The sequence below is a fragment of the Bos taurus genome, chromosome 18 (genome assembly GCF_002263795.3).
Source record: "Bos taurus isolate L1 Dominette 01449 registration number 42190680 breed Hereford chromosome 18, ARS-UCD2.0, whole genome shotgun sequence".
Taxonomy (NCBI): domain Eukaryota; kingdom Metazoa; phylum Chordata; class Mammalia; order Artiodactyla; family Bovidae; genus Bos; species Bos taurus.
Window position 1 is genome coordinate 1,604,077 of NC_037345.1, and position 13,852 is coordinate 1,617,928.

Sequence of the window (13,852 nt, forward strand, 5' to 3'; positions counted from 1 at the left end):
TCATGATGTATATAAGTCAAATCATTATGCTGCACACCTTAAACTTATACAGTGCTGTATTTCAATTTTATCTCTGTAAAACTGGAAGAAAAAAAGCCAATAAGCATTTAAAAAGTACATTTTCTGAAGATGTCTGCCATCAACATAATGCTCATAAATCACTTTAATATTGAGTTGGCATCTATAGTTTGAGATCTCTGCTTATTGACTAGGGTTTTCCGTATCTTTAAGAACAGGGTACATACCCAATATTTGCACACCAGCGTCCAATACTGCATTACTCTCAACAGCCAAAAGGTGGAAAGAACCCAGGTGTCCATTAACAGGTAAATAATACATGGTACATACATATAGTGGGTTATTATTGATAGATAAGAAGAATATAGAGCTGACACATGAACTCTGAAACTATGCTACATGAAATGATGAGCCGGACAGAAGGGTGAACGTGTGAGTGCACTCAGGTCCCCAGTGCTGAGGGCCACGAGGAGAGACTCCTTAATGGGCATACGGGTTCAGTCCGGAGTGATAAAAGAAAGTTTGGAAAAATAGTAGCAACGGTTATACAACACTGCAAATGTAATTAATGCCACCAAATTGAACATGTTAAAATGACGAATTTTGTTATACATATTTTACCACAAAAAGAGATAATGGGTGCTAAAAAATATGAATGTTTAAGACCTATTTATTGATAAGGAAAAATATTTATTATTATTCACTACTATATAAAAATACGTAACTTACAAAACACTATACATTATCATTTTTATACAAAGATTTAAATATATATATATACAGGAAGGCTACACACACAAAAAAATGGTATCTTTGGGCAGGATTACAAGAGAATTTTTGCTTATATGCACTTTCCTAACTTTTCTACAATGGAAATTCCTTGTTAAGAAAACTAAAAAATTAGAAATGGGTGAAAATACTCATAACAATAGGCTAGGTTATAAACAGTGAGACAAAACAGGTATAAATTGGGAAAAGGAATAATAAAAAGACAGTTGGAATAAGCTCCATGAGGATGAGTTAAGGACATAAAGAAAGGGAGAACAACTGTAGAAACGGCAAAACTGGAATAGAATCACAGAATTTTAGACGACATTTTCATTTTCATCACACAGAAATAGCATTAGATAAGTCTTCTGCACGTGCTGGCAAAACCTGAACTAGAAAGCAAGACCATGGCATCTCATTTCATATGCAATCTGGAGTCTTCAATACTGGTTTTAAATTCAAGGCCAGAGTAGAGTTCAGACTTATTTAACTCATTTGTCTATGCTGCTGCTGCTGCTAAGTCGCTTCAGTCGTGTCCGACTCTGTGCAACCCCATAGACAGCAGCCCACCAGGCTCCCCCGTCCCTGGGATTCTCCAGGCAAGAACACTGGAATGGGTTGCCATTTCCTTCTCCAATGCATGAAAGTGAAGTCGCTCAGTCGTGTCCGACTCTCAGCGACCCCATGGACTGCAGCCTACCATGCAGGCTCCTCTATCCATGGGATTTTCCAGGCAAGAGTACTGGAATGAGGTGCCATCACCTTCTCCCATTTGTCTATGAAAAGCCATCAAAGACTGTAACATAGGGATGAGGAAATCATTTCATCAGGGTTGTGTCTTGTTTGCTTAAAGAGATGACCCTCTATAAAGGTTGAGTTTTACATGACAATGAACTACAATAAGGAACTAGAGAACTAATTCAGAGTAGTACCACAAAAACTGAGACTTTACACTCAAATTGCTGGAATTGGCCCATAAGACATTAACAGAAATAGTTAAAAAAAAAAAAAAAAAAAGAAATAGTAAGGACGGCAAAACCAAGACAAGGAAACTACCTAAATGTCCATTGTCAGATGAATGCATAAAGATGTGGTATACATACACAACAAACTACTACTCAGCCATAAAAAAGAACAAAATAAGCCATTTGCAGCAACATGGATGCAACTAGAGATGATCATACTAAGTGAAGCCAAAAGGAGAAAGACAAGTGCCATATGGTAGCATTTACGTGGGATCTAAAAACATGACACAAATGAACCTATCTATGGAACAGAAAGGATGAACAACAGAGGTCCTAGCACAGAGAACGAAATTCAACGTCCTAAAATACACAATGGAAAAGAACATTAAAAGAAAAAAGAATGTTTAAAAAAAAAGAAATAGTAAGGTTGGAAAGACTGGTGATATGGCTGGGAAGCTGGTACTAATGAGTTTCAACTTCAGACTTGTACCAGTGACATGTCTATGGAACATCTATTTAATACTAAGTAGTTCGGCAGGAATGCCCAACAAGAAGTTCAGGAGATCACTTCTAAAGCTACTTTTTGCAGCTATCCACAGGTATTGATTTAAGCCACTAAAATAGAGAAAGTCATCAAGAGAAAGAACATAAAAGGGAAGAGGGCAAAACTTTTGCTCTGAAGGACATAAAACATTCTCAGGAAAGCTACAAGGCCTTGAAACTACCTCTCTTTCACCAACTTTATAGTAACCAGGGTGAAATGGGATAATAAAAGGACTACTCACTGGTTTCCAAATTCTGATGCTACGAAAAGGAAGCCTGTTTTAAGCACACACATGGCAGCAGCAACAGGCACAGTATCAAAATACTTGAGCCGGATCTCAGTAACCTGGAATGGAAAGAGAAAGATTCTAGTATGCAGGCAAATGAAGCCACAACATGGAAGACAGTGCAGTATAATAAGACAATGTAATAAAACAAAGTGGCAAAAAAAAATCCTGTCCTTCACATCCACACCAGGAGTCAGAAAACTACAGCCCGCAGGCTAGCCGTGCAGTTCACGGACTCCCAGTGGCTGCCTCTATGCCCCAACGGTAGAGCTAAGTAGTGGAAACAGGGACCACACAGCCCACAAAAGCTGAAAATGTTCACTAGCTGGCCTTAAAAAGAAAAAACAAAAACACAAAAAACTTGCCAACTCTTGAGCTAAACCAGTATCTAAGAAATTGCCCAGTGCTCAATGCTCCTCCATGGGATAAAAGTGACAGATCTCGCATATTGCCAGTTTCAGGCGACAGAGAGCGAAGGCATTCACTAGAAGCGGCATTACCCATTCTCACATTATATGTAATCAGACCAAAAATCTGTTAACCAGGGGGAGAAAATTCACATTCATATTCCAATTCCAAACTTTAAAAGCTTTAACACCTTAAGCAACTACTTTTTAAGGCATTCAGCTCCTGTTTTTTAAACTTGTAACTATCCTTTCTATCTCAGAGTAGTTGCAATGAACAAATGGCTTATAACACCACTCTGTAAACCGTAGATAACCATCAGTTTTCAAAATAAGGTTATTTAACTAAAATTAGGATGAAACTGTAGCAAGTTTTCTCAAATTAGACTAATAACAGCTAACATACTTTTTCATTTTTTCCTCCCTCCTCCATGCTCTACTTACCATATCTTCATCTGTCTCCAAAGTGATCTTAAAGATATCTCCCTGCTCAGTTTGAGCCAAAAAGAAAAACATTGATTTGGTCTTATGGGTGGCAGAGCAGACAAAAATCATTCCTCTTTCAGGGTCATCCAGGTCATTCTAGCAAAGTCAAATACACAATCAACATCTTAGAAATTAGGATTTCTTTTCTGGAATTCAGCACCTTACCAATAAGGATCAAACAGGCCACCAAACGCCTAGAGGCACCTGGAGTCTCTCCATGCAAGCTGTGATCCAAAGCAGCTTGCCAGCCACAGGATTATGTAACACAATAAACAGAAATTCTTGTCTACTATACATACATAATAAAGCTTAGGTTAAAACAAAATGCCACAATTCCACTCTACAGCCTGATCAGATTAATAAGGCAAAAACTATCTCCAGAGAAAAATGTCAGAGAAGAGACATGAAATTTAAAGAATCATCATTTCAGGCTGTGAATAAGACTCTTACCCGTTCACAGTACTATCCAAACCACCAACATCATCCCTCTTCTGTCTTTATCAACTTGCCCGAATCCCAGAAGGCATCCCCCTTAGCTGGTTTGTTTCTTTTTAAGTATTTCCAACATTTTGTATTTCTCTCAAAGGCAAAACATGTTTTATATTTCTTTGTAGTCCCAAAGTCAAGTACAGCACCTGGCAGTCAGGTGCCAATTTCTGATTATCTAAACTTAATTACTTAACACCACTCCAAAAATTTAACTTGCTAATCTTACCAAATTTTCTAAAATTGATGGAGTCTTACTCAAATACCATGTACTAGATAAACTATGTCTTAAAAAGATTTAACCCCAGGACCTATAAATTAGTATTAAAAAGATAAATAATCTGGGGTGAAAAGAGAGTTTGAGGAAGCAGAGATCAATGACAATTACCCATGTGCTGCTGATAACTGAGGCTGGGTACACAGAACTTCATTATAATCATCCCTCAACATCTGCACGGGACTAGTTTGAGGAACTCCCAGATACCAAAATCCACAGATACCCAAATCTCTTAAATAAAACGGGGTAGAACAAGGAACTGTCACAAAGTGTCATGATCCCTACAACTTATCTTCAAATGGTCTTGCCTAAAAAACACAGATACAAAAGAAAGAAAAGGCCAATGTAGCAAAGCAGTACTAATAAGTGAATCTAAGTGAAAAGTATACAGGATTCACTGTTTGCTCCTTTTAGATTTTTTCTATGCTGGAACGGGGTGGGGTAGGGGAGAATGAAAGGCAATTTATCTTCAATGAATACACCAGGATTCTTCAAACTAGAAACTTCAGGAATTTCAAATGGATCCTGTTCATAGGCTCTTCAAGAATGAAAACTGTATCTGCTTTTTAAAAAGCTGAAGCACAACTGACTCCCAGTATCACGCTAGTTTCAGGTGCACAACCCAGAGCTGTGCTGGTTTTCAATTTTCTTTCTCAGATTTTGTTGTGCTAAAATACTTACTGACTTTATTAAAAACACTTAACAAAAATTAAGTTCATTTCACAACATAAATATATTTTCTCTTATGGTAAACAAAGACCTACCCGTCTCCTGGGAATTGGACAGCGGATATCCGGTTGGTCACCGAAGTTCTTATAGGTAATGTAGTTTTCGGAGCAAATCAGCACTCCACTTGGACCATCCGATCCCCCTGGAACTGTCAAGAGAAAACAAAAACCAGCAATGATTTGACCCAACTATGAATTTAACCTTCAATTCCTTCTCTCCTTCAGCACGACTTAAAGGTGCCTGAAGGTGCTAAACATTCAATGTGTTTCTCTTCCCTGAGAGTTACACTAGACAAGGATGGAGCACCGTTTGGGTGATCTCAGCCTGTCCAGATATCTAATAAGGCATCTGAAAGTTTAGCTCCAAGCCCAGAACTCAGTTCTCAGCTTTGGACCTATAATCCAACTGCCTACTGGACACTCTTACATGGATATTCCATAGCAGGTTAAAAATGAATGCATTCATAAACCACTGCCAAGTTCCTTACCAAACCATCTCCTGGGTTCTCAACCTTAGAGAACACTGCCATCAACCAATTGACCAAACCAGCAAAAAGGATGCCATCCTTCAATTCTCTCCTCTCCCACATTGGTTCTACCTCTTCAGCAGTCCTCATGCTGCAAATCTCTTTTGGTTTAATGGAAATGCTTCCTGACCTTACTACCTTCCATTCCATTACAAAAATGTAATCAAGTGATCTTTCCAAAACATTCACCTTTAATATGTCATTATTCTTCTGCTTCCTCCACCCCAGCTCTTTACCTCCCATGATCCAACCACAATGAGCTTTCAGTTTTCAATGAACCATGTTTTTTTCCTGCATTTGGGCTTTTGTGCATTCTGGTTCCTCTGCCCACAACAGAAACTCCTCCTCCACCCCCACTGCACCTAACTCCTAACTATTCCTTTGTCCTCAGCTGAGAGGACTTCTGAAAGCTTTCTCTAATGCACTGCCTTCCTTTCCCTGGTTAGGAACCCCTCCTCCACGCTGTCATGGCATGTGGCACACTCTGGTAATTTTTGTGTTACTAGTATGTATTTACCATTATACTCAATCTTGTATAAAAGGAGACACCACAACAAATTTTTCACCATGCAGTCTCAACAGATTGACTTTGCACATAGTGATCATAGAGGTTCAGTAAACATTTGTTTAATGAATGAAACCCTTGTAAATGAGAAGTATCATAATACAGTATAACAAGTAATTTATATAACCTATTTTTTAAAATGCTTCTGCTTAATATATAGTCTCCTCCTAAGATTTAACACTCAAAGACAAGTGCTATTTTATATTTTTCTTCTCCAAAATCCTACCCAACAACAGACATACTTCATTTTAGACATCAAATGCAAATGACTCAAAACAGAAAGGACTAGATCACCATCTTAGATGAGCCTGATACAATTTAGATACCACAAATATAGCTGTCCTTTAGTCTTTTAATATAATGAATTAAACTAATATTGATTCTTCATGGTGAACCTCTTTGAGCTCCTACAAAAATCTTACTTTGCTATGATGCACAGAAAACACTGTTGAATCTGATTTGCTAAAATTTAAGATTTTTGCATCTACCATCAAAGGATAACTAGGCTGTAAATGTTTCTTATTACTGTCCTTCCCCAGTTTTGGTATGAAGGTATATTAAGCTCTTAAAGTGGTACAACGGTTTTTATTCTTTTTCTGATCTCTCAAGAAATTTAAGGTCCCTAAAAATTCTGAACCTTAAATCTTCTGAGGAAAAGAAACCTTTGATTATTGCCCCATTTTAAAACAAATGTTGGTCTACTCCGGTTCTTAATTTCATCTTCTATCAAGTTTGGTGACAGTTTTCAAAAATATTTCTATTTCATCTAGGCTTTCAAACTGAAGGACAGTTTTATCTTGTTTCATCCATAACATCTGTCTTTTCATAGAGTCAGATTTTGATTTTTGTAATGAGAGTGAAAGATTGACCACAGTCAAAACACCAGAGCAACCAACAGAAATCAAGACTCCAAGCTGACTGCTCTTTTTTTCTCTCCCCCATTAGAGGGTACGAGTTAACCACCACATGAATCTCTAACCTCCCCAAAACAGACAAGGCACTCAGGTTTACTATGAATAGATTACAGCTTCCAAATCCTATTAAGTAAACACTCCTAAGTGTGGGCATAAAATGGACCAAGCAAAATGGTACAAAGCAGATGGAAGAAAAAAGTACCTGTAATTAGGAAGTTTCCATGTTCCTCCAAAGGCTCACTGTATTTTCGGACTACGTGATTTAAACCAAGGTCTAATTCATAGAAAGTAAGCGTCTGCTGGGTATTAGCTGCTGCTTCCCCAGTTGGATCATTGTCTGCTTCCTAGGTAACAGTGGCACAAAGACTAATCAGTACCATAAAATCAAGCTTTCAGAGCTAGAAAGTAAAAGAGTGGATACATGTATATGTATAACTGATTCACTCTGCTGTACACCTGACACTAATACAACACTGTAAATCAACTATACTCCAGTAGAAATTATTTAAATAAATGAACAAAGTTGAAAAGGGCATCAAGATTCTTCCATTTCACAAATCAGGAAACAGAGGTCCACAGATGCCAAATGCTTTGCCAAAATTCACACTAAAAAATGGCAGAATGGGAGCAAGAACCCAAGTTTTCTACTTCTGGGACCAGAAAACACTGCCTTCCTCTCAAGGCAAAGAATGGTATGTCCCATCTTTCACTATCTCCCAATGAAAAAATATCCAAACCACCACCTCACCTCTTTTTTTTAGGGCGTTTCCCCAACAAATCCCTGTTTACACAGGGGGACTGTTCAAACCAGAGCAAAGGCACTAACATGTGGTCAGGTAAATGCTGAGACGCTCCCAAGTGTTTCAGAAAGGCATTTGGAGTATGATAGTAATAAAAAAATTGTGACCAAGTAAGATATACCTCATAATCCATTTCCAGACAAGCAAACATTGGATTTTCAAATCCCACATCTACTCCAACTACGTGATACACTAAAGTGTTTGCTTTGTGAGCCTCCAGTGGAGATGAGATGGTAAGTCGGGCTGCAGCATCTCTGTTCAAGATATATACCAATTTCTGTTTCTCAATGGCACCTGTGGATGGAGACAAAACAAAAACACTCCAGATAATGAAAAGACGAGCTACAGAACAGCTAGATTTACATCACAATTATTTTCTAAATGATAGGCGGTACTAAACTCTATAAGTGCATTAACTTAAATTTTGCTAACACTAAAATAAAAAGGAGCAAAATTTTACCCTTCTCGTTCTAATAGAGATTTTTTTTTTTTAATTTAGCGGTGCTGAGTCTTAGTTACAATATTCAAGATCTTCACTGCAGTTAAGAGGGCCCTCTTTAGTTGTGGCATGTGAACTCTTAGTTGTGACACGTGGGATCTATCTCCCTGACTAGGGATTGAACCCAAGTCTGCCCTGGGAGCTCAGAGTCTTAGCCACTGGACTACCAGGAACGTCCCCATAATAGGGATCTTAACATCCCACTAACTTTCCAAAAATTTTTATGACAAACTAAACAAAAATTCATAAAATTGCCAGCTTTGTTCTCTGAATTAGATCTAATAATTTTGTGATTGGTCACAGAAGGTTGCCCTCTGGAAGCCTGATCAGATATTCAGAGTTTTCTTCAAGAGATTTATCAGAGAAGAGACATGAATGTAAATCATCATTTCAGGCTGATGAAAGCAATCATACTCTTTGCCTAATGTGAAAACTTTCAGCATAGTCTTTTTGGTACAGTCAAAGAAACCAAAAAAGACCCATTTCCAACTAGATAAGAAGTAGAAAAGGTGTGTTACAACTTTCCCCATTGTTTTAAAAGAGAAAGCAACTTTAAACACCCAAAATGATACAAATTTTATTCAGGTGAGTGATTTCTTGGTACGCTACCAAGATCACAGCATTGCTAGTCTGAACTGAGCTTCTTTAAGAATCAAAAAGCCAATAGAGTAAGTCACGCACTAATCATAACAGCTCGCCCTTTGGGATCCACAGCTAAGAACTGGCCAGGAACAATGCGGCGGCATCCACTCTTGCCAAAGGTTTCTTGGTGAATCTTCTCAAACATATTCTTAGATGGCTGGTATTCCAGAATAACAATCCGACCTGAGTCACTGCCAACCACAATGTAGTCTTTTGTGCCACCCGTCAACCTAAAGGCCATGAGCGACCGGATGACACCAAATACTTCCACAGTTAGTAGAGTGTGCACTTTGCCAGTGTTAGGATCAGGGCGAAGCAGTTCCAAGATCTTTCCTCGGGAAACAACAATTTCCTGTTGTTTGGTTCCTGAAAAACACACAAAATAAAGATCATGAACAATAAGAACTAATCCAAAAAGTAACCTTCATGGATCAAAATGCTACTACACATAAATACAACTAAATGAGTTGGAGGCTTAGTATTTTAATTTATTCTACTGTAAAAGGTCCTTTTCCTAGAATTTAAAACATTTAACAAAAGTGGTATCAAAGAAAAGCTTTAAATAAATGATCATGCAAGCTTTTTTAAAAACTTCTTTTAATTTTTCTAAGATTTGCCATCAATAAGCATAATTGGGAGTTGTCTACAAATGATATTAATATATAACATCTAGCTTTGTAAAATTAAAAATTTCCAAAGGCTCTTTCTAGTCCATTTTTAAGGCTATTATTCTAAGAAATCATATTAACTTTTTGTGCAGTTAGATGTAGTGTCCCAAAGAACTTTCAAAATTACTATCTAACATATGCTGTTTATTTCTAAAAAGCTCACTTGCTTTCAAAATTGCAATCAACACCTCCAGATGCATAAACAGCCAACTTGAACCCATCTCTCCCTGCTACTCATCTCCACCCTGATGAGTTGTCATCACCTTCAAATGTTGAGAATACCCAATTTCCTCCTTTCTCATACTCTCTGATCTCAAGTAACCTGCTATGAATGTTACCGTCATTTTCTCTGCCACCCAGGATGCAAACTCACATTCTATGATGCAAACTCACATTCTATCTATCCTCACTGCCCCAGCACAGGTCTTCACTATCTAATGCCTAAATCGCCTCCTATCCTACCTGATATACCACGCCTACCTATCCCAATCCATTACCATTTGCTCAATGCCCAATCACTTATCAAGACACCTTACTTTCTAAAAGTTCTTTGGAAATGAGATAAGATCAATTACTTTAGAAACTGTAAAGCATTACATAAGTTACAATGTTCTCTAACAATTAAATTTTTTTTCATAATTTGTTTTTTACAAAAGGTTTGATGTTGAAAAACCAATCTAAAGCATAAAACTATTAATATTTAAAATGTGAGGAATTCCCTGGAAGTCCAGTGGTTAGCACTCCTCACATCCACTGCAGGGGGCACAGGTTCAATTCCTGGTCAGGGAAGTAAGATTCAGCAACCCGAGAGGTACAGTCAAAAAAAAAAAAAGAAAAAAACCACAAAACTTTAGAGGAACTTACCAGAGAAGTTGCCATGAATGGCAAAGCTGATGCCAGTGGCTCGCTGCAAGGTCAAGTTGTACAGGAACATGGCAGCAGTAACAGTGAGCCACCCACAACTCCACAATTCAGACCTTGGTTATACCAAGTCAAAGCAAGCTAAGAGCACATAAAAGCAGAAAAATATCAGCTGTGAAATTGTTAAGATATTTCTGTATGGGAACGTCTAGTGAAGACAGCAGAAGCAGTAGAGTAAGGCTTACTGAGTAACAACATGATAATTAGAGTGCTTTCTACATGCAGGCACTATGCGACTACACACTTTGCTTCTAGCCTCACAAGAAATACACAAAGTTCATGACATTACACTAATTTACAAGTAAGAAAATTAGGCTAAGAAAATAAATTGCTTGAGGTCACACGTAGTTAAAAACATTAGGGAGCTGTACTCTGTACCATTAACGCAACAATGTTTATTTAACTTTACTGTCATGGAAACAAGCTAGGTCTACATTTACTTCTATTTGAATAACTTCTACTTTCACATGGTTCAGAATACAAAAGCACAGCAAAAAGCTCACTCCACCCATTCCCTAGCTATTCAGTTTTCCTTCTTGGAGGAATCAATTTCACCAAGTTATATCATGTCTTTCCAGATATTTTCTGTATGCACAAGAAGAAACATACTAATACTGTATACTACACCTTCATTTTAAACTAAAGATCATTGTATACTCACATTATAGCGCAACTGATTTTGTTTTTAATCATTTTACCTATCTTGGACAGAGCGACAAACAAGACTTTCTCGGTTTTTTTTTTACAGCTGTGTATTAATACAAGGGTAAGTATTCCATCGAATGGGTATGTAAGAATTCACGTAGCTAAAACCCTACTGATGAACATTCATTCAGGTTCTTCCCAACCTCTTGCTAATATGAATACTGCTTCAAAGAAAAATCTTCATATATAAATCATTCATATGTGCATGACTGTATTTCTAAGATTAATTCCTAGAAGTGCAATTGCTGGACTGAGGGACTTACACATTTGCAATTTTGATACATATTGACAAACTGCCTTTCAAAGAAACTGACAATTTACATCCCCAGCAACCTGAGTTCCTAATTTTCTACAACCAGACTTTTGCTAATCTAATAGATAAAAGTACTTCACCTACATCTCTTATAGACCTCTGTATTTACATTACTAGAAACTTAAATCTATTGTTGAGTTGCTAAGTCGTGTCCCACTCTTTGGGACCCGGTGAACTGCAGCACACCAGGCCTCCCTGTCCTTCACTATCTTCTGGAGTTTGCTCAAACTCATGTCCTTTGAGTCGGTAATGCCAATTTTTAAATTTAAACCTACTGACCACCAAAAAACTAAAAACTGAACTGTCACTTCAGGAGGAAGCCTCTCCAAAGGAGTACACAATCACAGAAAAGGATTCTTCTCATCAGATAGAACTCAAAACCGCAAACTGATGTACCTCTACCATAAAAGAATCACCAAAAACTACATCTATACACACCTGCTGCTAAAAATAAACTGACCTATTTTTCCTCACTCAGAAACAAAAGCAAGGGATCTAGAGAAATTCAAAGTGATCGCTGTGTAATTAACACATGAGTTTGGAAAAAAAAAAACACCACCACCACATGAGTTTGGTTTTGTTAAATGAGAAAAGAGAATTATGAATAAACATCCTCACAAATAATAACCATTTCTGGGCTGGGCAAGAGCAAGGGCTCTTGTCTCTCTGGGCTACCAAAGAGAGGAAAAGACACTCCAGTCTAGAAACAGGTCCTGAGAAACACACATTTTCCTACTTGAAACCAAGGAACATCTTTATTGTCCTAGAATGGTAGGGAAAAAAGGAAAAGGCCTGAGGTGGAAAATAGAGTTGAAAAATGACCTACAAAAAGAAAAAGAGAAAAAAAAACTATAGACACGAAGACATAGATACACACACTCAGAAGGGCTTAGACACTGAGAAAGTTCCAAGGAAAGTTGTGCTCAGCTAAAGGTCTGGGTGGAAAATAGAGAACCTGTTGCAATTGCTGTCAATCAAAATGTAGTAAATGTATTACCATATGTAAAATAGATAGCCAATGGGGAATTTGCTGTGTAGCTCAGGAAACTCAAACAGGGGCTCTGTATCAACCTAAAGGTGTGGGATGGGGAGGGAGGTTTAAAAGGAGGGAACACACGTACACCTATGGCTGATTCATGTTGAGGTTTGACAGAAAAACAGCAAAATTCTCGAGCAATTATCCTTCAATAAAAAGTAAGTTAAAAAAAAAAAAAGGAAACGTGATTCTCAGATACAACTTCTTCTCTTGCATCTTGCCGTGGTTCGAATAATTTCAAAATTCCAGTTATCAACAACAGAATTCACAATGAAACCCCTATCATGTTGTCAATATGATCCATGTGATAGGATTGACTGACTTAATTTAAAATATGAAATTTTTTCGAAAACAAGTAGAGGAAACCAGGGGCCATTTCTAAAACCTGGAAAAGCTCCCCCCAGGCTCCCTTTCATTCTTCATAGCTCACTGAGGAACTCCGCCTGTTTTCTAGTTGCTTTACAACTGATGCCATCCATGACTATCTTTAGAAATCACATTCCCCAACGATTGTTATCTTGGGTAATGGAGGAACTTCAGCCAAAATAATATACCAGGAGCCACTAACGGCCTAACCTTGGTATATTTTTATTTACCATACTAGATATCCGGGAATGGCTGTCTGCAAACACGAGGAGACGAGCCTGTGATTGCTCCCTCCATCCCTCTTCCATGTGCCAAAACATCACTGCATGAGATCACGGAAGGAAACAAGCTGCCCAAGTGCCAAAGCATAAACACGACACAGTCTTGATTTCAAAGGCTGTTCCCATTATTTACACTTTTAATGCCCAAGACCTTTCCATTCCGCCGACCTTTCCATTTCTGTGTCGTATTTACTTTCCCAAGGGGGAGACGTCCCTCCTGCCATTCTCACATCTTCTCCAGTGCCTAAAAGATACGGTCTCTAGAAAGCTCATTTTGAGCCAGGCCTAGTTCCCACACTGCGAACGCCAGCGGGAGGAGATTCCCTAAAGCCGACCCGAGCATTCCCGCCCCCGCCACCTCCTCGTCCTTTGCCCTTACCTCTCGGGCCTAAGCTGCCTCGGAAACCCCTACCAAAGGCTCGGCCCAGCTCCCTACCTAGCAGCTGTCCCTCTCCCCGGATTCAAAGAGGTCAGGAAGCTGCTTCCTTACCTTGTAGCAGGGAGGATGGCGTAGATATCCAACAGATCCTCAGTTTCCTTGAAGGCCTAAGCTACAGACAACGCCGAGCCGCCGGCGTCCGCCATTACCTCCGAAGATAGGGACCTTCCGGTTGGCGCGCGACGGATAAAGGTCCCCACGGGTGCCTGAAGAA

The 13,852-nt window shown here is 38.5% G+C and overlaps 1 protein-coding gene and 2 non-coding genes across 3 annotated transcripts in view; all 3 read right to left on the reverse strand.

The window, feature by feature from the left end:
- The window catches only part of SF3B3 (splicing factor 3b subunit 3), a 38,876-nt gene extending 25,094 nt beyond the window's left edge, over positions 1-13,782 (reverse strand). Inside the window, exons 1-8 of the mRNA NM_001077851.1 lie at positions 13,690-13,782; positions 10,442-10,579; positions 8,949-9,275; positions 7,890-8,062; positions 7,171-7,312; positions 4,999-5,111; positions 3,430-3,567; positions 2,537-2,640 (exon numbers count right to left, since the gene is read on the reverse strand). Of these exons, the coding sequence (NP_001071319.1) occupies positions 2,537-2,640; positions 3,430-3,567; positions 4,999-5,111; positions 7,171-7,312; positions 7,890-8,062; positions 8,949-9,275; positions 10,442-10,511 (1,067 nt within the window). The 5' untranslated portion in view covers positions 10,512-10,579; positions 13,690-13,782. The remainder of the gene's footprint in view (positions 1-2,536; positions 2,641-3,429; positions 3,568-4,998; positions 5,112-7,170; positions 7,313-7,889; positions 8,063-8,948; positions 9,276-10,441; positions 10,580-13,689) is intronic.
- LOC112442441 (small nucleolar RNA SNORD111) lies at positions 3,815-3,905 on the reverse strand. Its single transcript, XR_003030535.1, has one exon. It is a non-coding gene; the product is annotated as a small nucleolar RNA SNORD111 (small nucleolar RNA).
- On the reverse strand, positions 8,586-8,665 carry LOC112442442 (small nucleolar RNA SNORD111). The gene has a single exon (XR_003030536.1). It is a non-coding gene; the product is annotated as a small nucleolar RNA SNORD111 (small nucleolar RNA).
- Positions 13,783-13,852: the final 70 nt, after the last annotated feature.